This window comes from Meles meles, chromosome 17 (genome assembly GCF_922984935.1).
Source record: "Meles meles chromosome 17, mMelMel3.1 paternal haplotype, whole genome shotgun sequence".
Classification (NCBI taxonomy): Eukaryota; Metazoa; Chordata; class Mammalia; order Carnivora; family Mustelidae; genus Meles; species Meles meles.
In genome coordinates, this window is record NC_060082.1 from 28,136,761 (window position 1) to 28,151,064 (window position 14,304).

At 48.9% G+C, this 14,304-nt stretch overlaps 1 protein-coding gene across 11 annotated transcripts in view; it reads right to left on the reverse strand.

Moving 5' to 3' along the window:
* Positions 1–316: 316 nt before the first annotated feature.
* The window catches only part of PPP1R12B (protein phosphatase 1 regulatory subunit 12B), a 229,912-nt gene continuing 215,924 nt past the window's right edge, over positions 317–14,304 (reverse strand). For 7 of the 11 annotated variants that reach the window (XM_045983431.1, XM_045983428.1, XM_045983427.1 and 4 more), the window contains one exon: positions 7,612–13,015. In XM_045983431.1, the coding sequence (XP_045839387.1) occupies positions 12,881–13,015 (135 nt within the window). In that variant the 3' untranslated portion in view covers positions 7,612–12,880. Of the gene's footprint in view, positions 7,591–7,611; positions 13,016–14,304 lie in introns of those variants that run through there. The other 4 variants (XM_045983432.1, XM_045983430.1, XM_045983429.1 and 1 more) reach the window with 1 other exon arrangement.

Sequence of the window (14,304 nt, forward strand, 5' to 3'; positions counted from 1 at the left end):
CGAGCGCGTCAGTGTCCATCCAGACCGGCTCCACCCCTCAGTCACGGAGCCTTGCTCCCTGCAAAGAAATCATGGTATTCCGAGTCACTCAACACTGGGAATCTTGATTTCTTTGGATGGTTCTTTTGAACGTCCAATCTCAGCTTTTCCTTGGTCTGACTCCGGAGATCCCGCTGTCAGTGACTGATTCACTCCTGGCTGTTCCTGGGACAGAGGCAGGAGGGTGAGCACCCCCCACCCCGGTAAAACTGGAATGGGCTGCCCCAGATGGGAGAGCCTATAAACCCCAATTCCTAAACTGTGGAGACACAGTCATAAAGTTAAAACACGGTTTTATTTACTCATTTATAAATATGGTCGTGTTTACAGGCATCATATTGATGTGAATATTATTATTCCCAAACTTTCAAACACAGAATACTTAATAATACTACATAATAACAACCAGTAAAACAAAATCATCTCAGGGTTGAAAGGCCACTCAAAATTGCATAAAAATACATTCAATTCACAAAGCTAATCTGGCTCCCCCTCCCTAAATGCCCTTATCCCACCCCAGGTGTATTTACAATGGACTGAAGTTAATCCATACAAGTCAGCTGAAAAACTTACATCTGGTGCTTTAACTGTGGTGGAAGTAAGTTCGGGAGTGAAGACTGAACTGAGTGGAGAAAAGACAAAATTCAACCCCTAAGATGGGAGAGGCATGAAGACCCCAGGGTGGTTCTTCTAAGCTCTTCTCACCCCTAACTGATCACGGTCAAGGGCAGAGGAAGAACAGAGGGAGGGAAACCACCAACGCCGGAGTCTGCATGAGTCCCGTGAGAACAGGCTGTATCTTCTCTAGGAGCGGGGGAGCAAGGATGAAACACATTCCGTTCCTTCTCAGGGAAGTGATGGCCCTTCCTGGGGGCCATCGAGGTGGCAGGCCCAGTCTTTCAAAGGCTCAAGGGACTCAAGCCAGAAGTGGCATTATTCTGGATTGCTGCAACCTCCCAGAACCCTCTCCCAGCCCTGCAGCCCGCCTCCTGGTGTTCTGTGCCTGAGCCCCTACGTCCTCCTTCCTCTAGCCTCTTGTTATCTGGCCTTCTTCACTAGAGCACAAGCTGGAATCTGTCCCAGGCTTCAGTGGTGTGGGAGGGAGGAAAGACAAGGTCAGATATGTTAAGGTGAGAGTCTAGTGAGTGTTGACTTCACATGTCCCTGTTCAGGATCTGCCCCTCATCCTCAAATCTGGTTTTGTGGGAACACTGGAGGCTCTCAGAGGCTCCCTGTAGCCAGTGTGCCTCTCCTGCATCCTCTCCTGCAAGGGAGCACTGGGCTAAAGTTTTTTTCTGGGAAAACACTCTGTCCCTAGCTGGAAATAGTCAAAGCTGTCAGAACAAAGACTGAGTAAGCTACACACAGCTACCCCTGGTCTCCCTGGCCAGGCCACGGACAAGTCAGACGGGCCCACCATTCAAACCTCCTCTCTGAGAGGCTGTTAGCATGGCCAGGGACCTTTGAGACTAGAAGACGGGTGGTGGTGGCTGTTGCTGGAGAACGGAAGTGGAACAGGAACCATGGCTGATGTGTGGAAAACCTCCTAAGTACCACTAGCTCCAAGTGAGACTAGCAGAGAACAAAGAATGGAGGGAGATGGGACAGGAAGGGTGAACGGTAAGTTTCTCTGCTTGTAGGGACACGAGAGCATCCTCGTGTCACCTGAAGGGGACACCCAAGGAGTTTATTAGAAGGATGAAGGGGAAATTTGGAGGAGAAATAACAGAAAGTATTACTCTGGCAGATTCACAGTCTGAAATGATAAGCAGATGGGACTGGAGAATGGCTCAGAGAGGAGGCCTCTGGGGGACCGGAAGGGCAGGGGAAGAGCAAAGGATATGAATAACAGAATAACAGACTTGGAGAACACTGGTTCAAGCACACACCAGGCCAGCAAATGTGCATGTGTGCGCATGTGTGCGCATGCAGGTTAGACGCAAGGGCGACCTCCCAGTCATTACACCTCTTGAGGTAAGATCAGATCACTCGTCAATTCATCACTCACCCGTGGTGTCTGTCTGTGAACAAACCCACTTCCTATGCTCTTCTGGGCCACTGGGTTGCAAGCTACACCTATGCTCAATTTGACCCTCGACCACAAATCTCAAAGGAGAAGTGAATGCGTCTCTTACTCTGCAGTGGCTAGCAGGCTAGTCAAGATTCTCGAGCTGGTTTTTATCAGCCCCCAGAGACCACCTCCTCCCTAGTAGCTGTGACAGTAACAGTTCCTGGGCTGCAATGACGTTGATCTGTTTTCCAATCTAATCAGAACACAAGCGATCAATAGCTGTCCTTGATAGGGTCTACTGCGCCCGAGCAATGTCGTTACCCATTAGAGAAGCTGATTAACATCTCTGCTCTGCAGGAGGCCAAGGGACCAGGGTACCAGGGACCAGCACTCAACTCATTTCCCTGCATGCGGCTCTGCTGCTCAGTAACACCACCCCCCCACCCCCGGCCCCCCGCTCTTCGTTCTGCCTCCTTCCCACCTTCCCACCACAGCTCACCGGCCACCTTCACTTTCAGGGTCTCTGGCCTTTCACTCCACTCACACCCAGTCCTGCAGGAGGCTCTTCGGAGCCGAGCGCTGTTCTAAGCCACAGCGCTGTGTGGACTTCGGGTCTCTGAGCTCTTCCTGCACCAGCGGTCTCCTCTGCAGACCTGCTTAAAGGATCACCCTGAACAGCACTGGAACCTCCTACTTTGGATAGTCCAGAACCCAGAGGGGCTCCCCAGAACTAAAGGTTGAGGGTTTTATTGAGGAAAACTCTCTTGCTGCTGTAGGGCAGAATTTGAGACTAGGTGTAAGCTGGTGCTTACAGAGGGGCCATGTCTGCCCTTTGGATGTTAAGAGCCATGAAGACCACATTCGAGAAGGCTGACGAAATCTATGAAGCAGGTAGCTCTATTTCCTATTAAAACAACTTGTCCAAAGGCTGCCTGCAACAAATTGCTTCTATCCATTTCCCCATGAGCTCCAATTTCCACCTCTGCAGGTTTTAATATTCTTACCAAGCCATTAGGAGGGAAAGCAATTGCAACACCATTCCATTACCCTCAATATTAAATTCACTTTCTAACAAGGATGAGAAGTCAACCTTGACGTGCTGATGTTAAACAGTACGAATCCAGAAGAAAACAAGACTTTTTGCCATTAGAAAGAGCAAAAATTCTGAGTTTAAGAAATGTTCTGATCTTCCCAGGAACAAATACATCACTGAATTGTAAGCCTAGAAGGGATCTTAAGGACAATCTAGTCCAAAACTGCATTCTGCAGAGAGTGAAGGTGACTTTCCCAAGGTCACATGGCTAATAAGAGTTGGCCCTAGAATGCAGCTCTTCTGACTCCTAGGGGCTTATCCCTTCCTGTTGCCTTCTTTTGCCCTCAAAGCTGCCTTGCTTATTGGGTGAGGGGACTCACTTCCTTTGATGGGCTGAAACCTGCCTTAAAAATCAGTGTGGGGTGCAAGCTCTGCAGTTAGAATCGGGCCGAGACTTGGGGCTGCTGACTGTGTCTAGAGTTAGGTGCGGTGCTGGCACAAACAGCAGCCCTGGGAACGGCCAGGAGGGGCGGACCGCAGCCAGGGCCCATCTAGTGTCACCTGTTGAGCTCAGTGGAACCAATGGCTCACCCAGTGGGGTGGTACCAGGAATTGCCCCCTTCCTCGTGGCTCAGCTGCTGAATCCTTCAGGCTTTCCCTTTTGTGGGGCTGAGCAGCCTGGAAGCCGAGGAACCAGCAATGTTTTCAACAGCTCATCTCTCCTCTCTATGCTTCTCCCCTGCAGAAGGACTGCCACCGTGGTCGGGATAGAAATGCTGGCCTTTGTCCGAGAGGAGGCGGTCTGTCTGTCTGGCTACGGGAGGCTGCACTGGGGCCAGAAAGCCAGAGACCAAACCAAATGTGTGGCTTTGAGAATTTCTTCTCCTCTCATCTGTGGCTCAGTTAAAAGCCCCTGATAGTTCACGCACGATTTTGTGGGATTCACAGGCTAACACATGGGGTTTCAGCCTTCTCATTTCTGAGCACAACTGCCGAATAAGCACGTTTTGTTTTGGGCAGGAGAAGCCCGTGAAATGATCCAAACCAGAGATCTGAAGCCTCCTTCATCAAAGGCCTCAGAGAGCAATAAATGTATCTTGGTCTCAAACACGGAGTGGGAGACAGGAAGGCGCAGAAAGAAGTGAACACACCCTGCTGCTGGATAGGAAGAGCCAGGTGGGTTCCAGGAGATGTCACGCAAGACTGCCCGAGAGAGAACGCAGTGCACTGCACAAGCCCAGGGCATGTCTGTTCTCCAGATTCTTTACAGGCAACACCCCAAGATTTGCATGACCCTGTTGCACTGGTGACTGGGGCTGGGGCAGGGGCCATCATGCCCAAGAGCTATCTGGAAAAGAGTAAGCAGCCCTTGAAGGCCAAACAGGCGGAGCAGTGAAACTTCAGCCAGAGAATCTCTGGAATGGCCGAGTCATTACTCCCGAAGGTGTGGCTTGGTTTTGAGAAATATCAAATTAATGAGACCAGAGGCTATAAAGTCGTACCAAGAACCTTCTCATCCCCATCCTGGTATTTCATGTAAAGAGTCTGAAAGTGACCCAGCACAGCTGAGCCCCAAATTGTTGGCCAGACCGGCAGTATTCACGCAGCCTGAGCTATCTGGGGTGCTCTTGGGTATCCAGACCAGTAGGTTGAGGACAGGAGGTCTGTGGCCACTGCAGAGACCAAAAGCGCAAGTGGAGGGAGGCCTGCTGCTGTGGGCGCCAAGAGCACGCGGCTGGCCGTTAGGTCTCTAGACATCACTCCTGGGCTCCAGTCGACCCAACTGTGAGGAAAGGCTATTTCATTCTCTGGGAAGGGACCAGAATTCAAAGTCTATCTGTCCAATAAAATTAATTGCATAAGAGAGAGTGCCTAAAATTACCTGGGATGGTTTACACTTTCATGGTTTTTTGGCCATAGAATCCAATATTCCTGAGATTGAAGAGCTTGCAAATTTTTCATCACAAGGAAAACTTTTCTGGCTAGAAAAGGCATCTTTAATGTGAAAGGGCTGTGTGAAGCAGCAGGGCCTAACAGCCACCTAAGAGTTTTTAGATTCTGTCCCACGCTTTTGAAAGGCACAAACAGATGAGGGAACGCTCTGCAACCCCTTTACCTGGTCTATCTAATGTAAGAGGGTCAAGATATTTTCCTAATAATTCAGCTTTCCTTTCCTGAGAAAGAGGCAGGAACCACCCCCATGCCTTGCCCAATATCCAGGATGTGCCAGGAGAATCAATTAGTCAACACCTTCTGTTGATTTCCCCTCTCCCTAGAATGAAGAAGATGTTTATAGTGGAAGTGAGGAAACATTTTACTCTAATTTAGCATTCCCTGAGAACTGAGCTGACAGTGCTCCCAAGGTCATACAAAATCCTAATCAGTAGTGGCTTCTCTTGGAAAATGGTTGGAAACGGAAGAGAGAATTCTGTATATTCTAAAAATGGGGTCTTGCCAGAGGAGACATATTTTCTATTCTGGAATTAGGACCTCTGGTTTAAAGAGCATGTAACATTTCAGAGGGGCATGAAGAACTACACTGTCGTTTTTGGGAAAGAAATTAAAAATGGGCAGAGGTGGTATATGTTAAAAGAATGGACCACCCTAAGCACTGGATTCCATGGGCCACTCTAAAATGAGGAGGATTTACATGACCTGCACACTCAAACCAACCATGGGAGAAAATGCCTGTGAAGGCCAAATACATTAGGAAGACAGACGAGATGTGACAGGCAGGAAAAGTATGCCGTGTGAGGGATGCCTTCAAGGACCGGGAAAACGCCAGTTGGAAGTAAGGTTAAGGGGAGATGACCAACGACACGAGGGGCTGTCACCCTGAAGGGCAGCACTGGACCGTGTGGAGACCCCACGGCAGACCTCGACTCATCTTAGGAAAAGCTTTCTGGTTATCAGAGTTGCCCACCTGTCGAGGGACAAATGCACAGTTACCTGACTGCGGGCCAGAGCTGGGGCGGTGGGGTCCCAGCGGGGGTCCCTGTAACACGACAATGGAAAGCTCAACCAAATGACCAATGACCTTTGCCACTCTAAGATTCTGTGACTCGCGTCAGTGGGTTGGAAGTATCCCATCACTTTATGCCTCTATTAAGAGGTCATTTCTCCTGTTGGCTTCTAGAAAACAGTCTCTCCCCTACATCTAGCCACTGGAAATCATCACATTCACCACCTTACCACAGCACGATCTATCTTCTGTCCTCTTTGTCACAAGGTTGCAGATGTCCCCAGATACTCTACTCACACCAGGTATGTGTGCTTCCACTTCCCGGTCCACCTCCCACCCATCCTAGCTCTCATGCCTCCTTGCAAGGACTTTCTTTCTCATTTGGAGCAGGTGCCAGAGTGGAGAGAGGAAAACAAGGTCAAAAGGAGGTGAGGCAGAATGGCATGTTCAGAGCCCAGATTTTCTAATAAGGACAATCACTGTGTAGGGAAGACAAGTGGGAGATGAGAGCAGTGGGCTGACACTCAGGCCACGGTCTGGCTCTTCTGCAACAGGGCCGGTGGTGCCGCCGAGGCAATTCTTCTGGTCTCCAGAGCGCCCCAGGAGAAATGATTTTCCATAATGGCCAAAGACAAGTGAGGTCAGATGCTCTGTTCTAGCTCTTACACAATGTGGTAAGGTGGTGGAGGGGAGACAGAACGGAAAACAGAAGGATGGAAAGGAAAGGAACAAGGAAGCCAGGGTCATCTGAACCCTGGGGAAGGGGGCCAGGCATGAGGAAAGAAAAAGAATTAAGAATTAAGGATTACATACAATCAGGCATGTTACTGGGTTGTTGATAGAAAAAGTAACAGTACCACCAGCAAGGAGTAAGAGAAAAGTCAGTTCCTGAGAGGTGCAGACTAGCAGAGACCTTCAATGCAGAGTCACTGTCACTTGGAATCTAATGGAAACATAGCTCCAGAGGCTGTCCGATGATTATGCCAACATCCTGTTTCCCTTGGCATCCCAGACAGGATCCTGGAATGGCCACCATAAGACTCACCTATATCAGAGGACACTGGGTCCATGTAAAAGGCTGTGGGGTACTGGTTTGGGTAGAGCCTTACACGTTTGGATCAAATCCAGTGTGGACGAGCAGCTGCGCAGCAGGGAGTTGGGATCCACAGCTGAGCCTGGTGGACTCCCCAAGGCCTTCTCCAGATGGCTTGAACGGCTCAAATGATCACAATCATGCTTCAATTGAAACTGTCATAAACTCAGGGGGTGGGGGGCACGGGAGGGACAGGGCATTCGGAGTGCGGAGGACATGTACGGTGCAGGGGAGGTGACTGGAGGAGGGTCAGAAAGAAGTCCTTCCACCAAAACATTCACTTCTTTTGGTTGGAAGGCAATGGCTGGAAAAGAGGGGTGGGAACAGCAAATGCTGCCCCTTCCCTCCCAAACTGGGAGCCTAGTCTATTTGGATAGTTTGCTGATGACTCTGATGAGGGCACCATTTTCATCTTTCAGCCTCTGGTTGTCGGATTTCAGTTCTGTTAACACCTGCAGGGTGACAGAGGGAAAGGTGTGTTAGAGCTTGGAATCATCACCGCCGTACCCTCCCTGCCCAGGCCAGGCCAGCCCAGCGAGCAGGGTGTTCGGAGGCGGCATATGCAGGGTACTGACACCACCCTTTCTCCCAGGGATGGAAGTGCCCCGACTCTTCATGTTGTTGAGTTGGTGATGTGCACAGGGAGATGGACATTAGGGAGACCACGCCCCTCCATCTTTTGAACTAGCTTATTCAGCAATAGCGTCTTATTTCACGTTCCACACCATGTGTCCTTTCATTCTCCTGAATTGGTAACTGTTCACAATGGTTCTGGCGCTTGAACTCACTTCTAGCCTGGAGATATTAAGGAGAGTGCCAAAGGGAGCTGGTGAGGACACAGAGGAGAAACTGAGAAAGGAGTCCTGGGTCAACTAAAAGAGTTAAGGGCAGACACTGTTTCACACCCCATCAAAAATAGGAATGCACGGGGGAGAGGCACAACTCAGCTTTCTGTCACACCCACGAGATTTAAGGTCCTCCTCATGTCTTCTGTGACAAAATCCATCCAAATTCCTGCCCGTCATACTACACGTATCCACTTTCAACCACTAAAACCCAGGGAGTGTGCAGATCCAGTCACTGCACAGCTATGACGCACAGGGAGCAATAGGTATGTATTTAATTCCCACCCGGGGCTCCCTGTGGGGAGCTCCCACAGGATACCAAGGGTCCTCAGCAGCAGTTTTAGGGGATAGTGTTACAAATCCAGGAAATAGGTGCTTTGGGGGGTGGGGGAATAGAGATTTCAATTCTATCAGTTCTGCCACCTTGGAACATGACACATGTTCAACAGGCCAACAAAGGAAACAGCACCCCAGGCCCTAGTCCCCTAGTCTGGAGAGCCAAGTCTTCATATGGGACCAGGCAGGCTGGCAGGTGTGCTGAGCATCTAAAGCCCTACAATGGGACGTTGCTGAGGGGGCAGTTCCTGTGTGGGCCCTGCTGGCAGTTTAAGGAGACTTAGGTTAGAGGGGAAGCACCTCTTCACTATGAAAGCTACAGAAATCTACATCTACGTCCCATCAAGGCAAACGTGCTTTGATGTTTTTAGTCAGCAAACCTACAGGACTCCAGCAGGAGGTGAGGTCACCAGGCAAGGATGGCCTCGGCTCGGAGGTCATGAGGCCTGTTTAATTCTAGCTCCGGCACTGCTGTTAACCACTTAGGGGCTCTAACTGTACATTAAGAAACAGAATTTTTGTTTCCTCAGTCTCTTATGGAGGATGTAGACTTGAATACTATGTGTATGCACAAATATATGTATCACAGAGACATAAAGGATTTGTATTAAGGGAACGAAAATAGCAGTGAACATCCGTAATGGGAAGGTCTCCCACCCATGGTCTCATTAGCGCCGCACGAGTCTGTGACACAGGTGCTATCCTTACGTCTACAAATGAGGAAACGAAGAATGTCCTAACCAGTCCAGAGCACCCAGCTCTTAAATGGCAAAGCTGATATTGAGCCCATGTGTGCCTGACTCTGAAGATTATTCTTTCATTACAGAGGTCATGTGGGGGCAGGAAACAGAACACCAGAACACCAGAAGTCCAGCATTCCAGCACCGTCGCTGTCATGAACGGTCTCTATTACTTCAAACAAATTACTCAGTTTGTCTGGGCTTCCAGTTCTGTGTCTAAAGAAGAATCATCGTCTCTGCCCCAGTAGCTCATCAAGTCGGGCCCCTCTGAGGGCCCCAGGAGAACTGGACGGGGAGGTGTGCTGACGGGCATGACGTGCTCTGTGGTCCTTGGGATTCTCAGGACCGCGGGGAGTCCTCCCATGAATGTGGGATGGCAGGTAGGTGATCTGCAAATTTTACTAAAAAGATTTTAATCCAGATAGTATCAAAATAAAGTTTTGGTCCTTTGCCTCTGCCTCCCCTACCTCCAGCCTAATCAAAGCTGTTCTGGCCGCACTCTTCCATGCCTCCATCTCTGTGGCCTTGACTACCAGAAGTGAATGCTCAGAAAGCTCGGTCCAAGAAGATTTTTAGAAAAAGTCAGCCAGGTTGGCCCCACAGTGCTTCAGCTTCCCATCTGCTCTCCAATGCTCCATCCTGGATCCCACAGCCAGCCTGGGTATCAGTGAGACTCTGAAAGTCCTATTTCCACAATAGCATTCCATAGGCAGGGAAGGAGCTGTGTCGTTGGATTTCATTCCTCTGCCGGCAGCTCCCCAAATCAGAACTGAGCTAACCCCTCCCTGCTTTTTAAATGTACAAACAACTCGTTGAGCCTTGGTGATTTATTTCCACATTAAGAACTCAATTCTTCAAAAAAAACCCCAAAAACAAAAAACAAAAAAAAAAATTGGACAAGGTAATTTCCCAGCTGCAATACGCTACAACTGACATCTTAAGGGAGTGTCAAAAAGTACAAGACGTGGAATGTAGAAATCAAGGGGGAAAACAGTCTCATAAACTTGACTCTCAAAAGGGAGAGGAGGAAATGAACAGTGTTATCTGATACTCACTTGGAGTTAAAGAATGATTAAATAAGAACACATGTGGAAGCACTAGAGAAGTATGAGGGTTAACGGAGCTTTATCATTTCAGCCCCCTGGAGGTCAGCTTTCTTAACTTCTAAATTTCCAGTTCACCGGTTTGATGTTAAGGTGTCTTGGGCAAATAAAATTTAAGTGCATGTTTTCCCAAACATGACTTTGTCCAGCCTTTGATGAGGAGTGTGTTGAAGAGGGAGAGGATAGGAGGGTCTTAAAGCTGCGGAGTCCTGGGAAGGACAAGGCTAGCTGCAGGGTGATGGGAGCTCAGTATGAGCCTTACCCAGGCTGCTTTGCGTCTGACTACTTGGGAAGTGGGGAGGGCGTCCCACGCTTACATTCTTTTGGAAATGGCGTACACGACAGGTTGAGATAAGATGACTATTCTAGGGGATTATTAAAAAACAAAGCAAACCCCAAAACACCCAAAAAGGCAGGGCAAACTTTCTTGGCCATACTCTCAGTTTGGCTTCGTTATCCTGTCATTCCTTCTGGTGGGTGTCGGCAAGTGTTTTCTGTAAAGGGCCAGACAATTGATATCAAGCCATATGGACTCCACTCCAACTACTTAACTCTGCTCTTGTGGCCCCAAAGTACTTATAAACATAATGATAATATGTAAACAAATGAGCATGGCTCAGTTCCAATAAAACTTTATTTTTGGACATCAAAATTTGATTCCATTATTTTCATGTGTCATGAAAGAGTCTTTGTCTTATGATTTCCAACCCCCTCCCCCCCCCAACTATTTGTATGGCTCATGGGCCAGACTGATGGGCCACAGTTTGCTGATCTGTTACATGTACTATGCAATGGTTTCTTTACAGTGGCAAAATCTCTGGGTGGTAATGGCTGTGGAAGAAGTCGAGAGTGCAGAGAAAGCAGAATGCTGTCCCCCATCCCTCAGCTGCAAAGGTGGGGCACACTATGGTTGTTCAACAGATTCTTCTTGCACTGTTTAGGCCATATGCTTAACAAATGGCTAAAACTCTGTGCCAAACACGACGCAGCTAAAATCACAGTGGTTGAGTGCTTGGGTCTGGAACGGGACATATTGGGTATGAATTTTGGTTCTACCACTTACTCTTTGAGTGACCTTGGACAGGTTACTTGATCTAACTTGCTTCTCCCCCACATGTTAAAATGACTGTTCTGGGGAATAAGTGAGAAAAAGCATAGAAGGTACTGTGCACAGGCCTTAATAAATGATAACTGTTACCTTAGTTATTAACCACTGAAAGCACAAGATCTAGTTTTGCTCCATATTCTATACTATGTTGCACAAAGAGGGAAACTAAAAATTACTGGGACATCTTCTGTGGGTCCCTAGTTCACCCCTGTCGAATTTTTCGGTAATCCTGAGGCTTACTTTAAAGCATGGAGCTAGGACCGGTCATTGTACTCAGTAAGTAGGGTAATTAAGCGGCTTGGTGCCAGGCCGTGGTATTACTTCCCTTTCAGTTTTCTTTCTGTGCGTGATAGCATCTACAGCAGGATATTAGCTCAGCCCTTAAGGTAATTTGGGTGCTTGAGATCTAGTGGGTATTAGCTGCCAGCTACTGACCCTGAAGGCACAAGCAAATAGGCAGAGGAAAGAACAGGCACTGGTCAGGACTAATTAGATTGTTGCTGAAAATTAAAAACTCATTTCAAAGAGTGAAAATGCTCAGCAGCAGTGACCCCATCACACCACCGCGGGGTGGGAAAACAAGTTATCTGTGAGCTTGTCTTTCAAGCCTATATCCAAGGAAAGGCTCCAGGTTAGCAAACACAGTTTTTGGTTCCCAGCTGAGAATAAATCCCTCCTCTCTGCTCCAACGACTATCATCTCCTTTGCAAACCTACCCCCATTAGGGAAGGTCTGGCTGTGTGCGGGTCTCATTTATCCAGGCTGTGTTCTGCCTCACAGCCCACACACTGGCTAGGGGTGGGGGCAAAGGGGCACATCCTTAGGACCCAGAGATTTGTGACAGGGATGAGAACGATGCCTCCCAAGGAGGGGGAAGAAAGCAAAGATTATTGTAGAAGGGAGGCAAAGAACAGGCAATTCTACTCAAATGGTGGGTTGGATAGTGTCGTTGCTGGTGGTGAAGCTCTAGCCTTTAGTGCTAGTCGTCCCCATGCAGCATGTTGTCAGATGTGGAAGACCTCGTTCTGTCTGGTACGTTCTGGGGATTGGGGTGGGGCAGGGAGCGGGGAATGGGCCCACCAGGCACTACATACATTAAAAGCTCCCAGCCAGGGTTCAGAGGCCCTGCCTTTGGTTACCCCAGGCCCAACAAGAATCTGGGATCCGGGACCAGCCCCCTTTGCTCCAGCGACCATGATGTACTTGGGTTGTGGCTGACCGAGAAGCTCAATCTCAGTTCGGCAATGACCCCACCAAGTCTGCACATCCGTGGGTATGTGTGCACGTCTGTGTACTCCTATGTGTAGCCGAGTGAGCAAATCCACATTCAGTCTCCAGGGGAGGAGAAGGTGATGTGGTGATCTTACCAAATAGACCACCGGCCCAGGTAAGGGTTCCTCCATGGCCTCCCCTTGACCTAGGCTGTTATGTCTCACTCTGTGGTCTCAGTCCTGGCTCTTTCCATCTGCAGATGACCGACACTTAGAGGCACCCACAATATGGTGGCTCCGATGGAGGGGCACGAGCACAGGGCTTCTGGGTCCAACAAGAAGAGTGAACATGCCTGGAGTGGTGGAGGAGGGAAGTGAGGTGGAGAAGAGGGGCAAGAACTAGAGCTCCTGGGTTTCCGAGGACTCGACGGACTCCGAGAGCCTGGCCACAACTCGGGTCAGGGCCCTGTTCTCAGCCTGCAGTTGTTCGTTCATCTGCTTCAAGGTTTGAATCTGTTTTAGCTGGTGGAGGTTCTGTAGAGAGTGAAACATGGAGGGGACAGACAGACAAGAGAGAGACAAGACAGACCAGAAGAGATAAAAGTAGGACAAAGAAATCACGTGACTTTTTGTTTTTTGTTTTTAGTTGGCATGCAAGAAAGGAAATGAGAAAGGCAGGAGTGATGGTGCAGGATGACAGGAGGGAGAAGGGAGAAAAGCACCAACGAGGGGGAGAGCCGGGCCTACGATTCTTGGCTGAGGTCTAACTATGCGGCAGGTCAGCACGTGAATACGGCCACCATGTTCTCCAACAGCATGTGTGGATGGCTTTTGAGGACAGCCACCATGTGGCTTGGGCCTTCTGAATGGATTTAACAGGCTTAAGCCATAGCCTCAGGGGCCTTTCTTCACCATCAGTGGGACCTGGAGTTGAGGACTCCATGCGTTCCTAAACCCAGCTGCGGCCCTTTTCTCTCTCCCTCCTCTCATCCTGCCCCATACTTGGGCCCTACTCCTACTCCCCCCACCCCCAGGTCCTTCTCTAACTTCATTTTTTATTTTAAAAAATTAAACAAGGAAAACAAAATAAAGGCCTATTGTTTAAGTATCTTCTGCATGAGGCATGTACTGTTTAGAAGGCTGGAGGGGCACGTACAAGCTAAGACAGGCAGTGATCTGCAGGGTCCTCTGGCCTGCTTTGTAGGGTGCCTCATTAACCCTGCTAGTTCTCCGCTGCAGTCCAGAAGCTTGTTCCAGGATCCAAGAACTGCCAACCTGCCTTTCACCTGCTAGAGGACTACCTGCGTCACGAAATTCACAGCTGACTGTGCTCTTTGTCCCAGCTCATGAAGAGGAGGGCGGCTGCTTGGAGGTGTTCACGTACGGACTCATGCTCTGAAAATTACAGCTGTGCACAAAAGTTGGAGAAATAAATGTCCAAGACAGTGGAATTGCTAGGACTGATGTACTAGTTCAGACCTCACTATTTCTAAGTGTTACAAATGGGACAGAATAACCAGTCCACAGGTACTTTTCCTAATACCTCGTAGCCCATAAAGGACCTAAAGACTTCAATAAATGTGACTATATCACAGGCTTGCTTACTGTTACTGTCCTTGCCTAAGTGGTTTTCTGTACTGACCCTGTAACCAAGACCTTCAGCTCTTTGGGAGGAGGAAAAGAATTTTATTATGCAAATAGGGCTTCACAGAGGAAGATGAAAAATCCTGTGGATTATAGTGATGACAAACCAGAGAGAAGTCTCTCATACCCACATGGATGTGAGGCACAGAAATGAAGAACTGGCAGAGTTATAGTTGGAC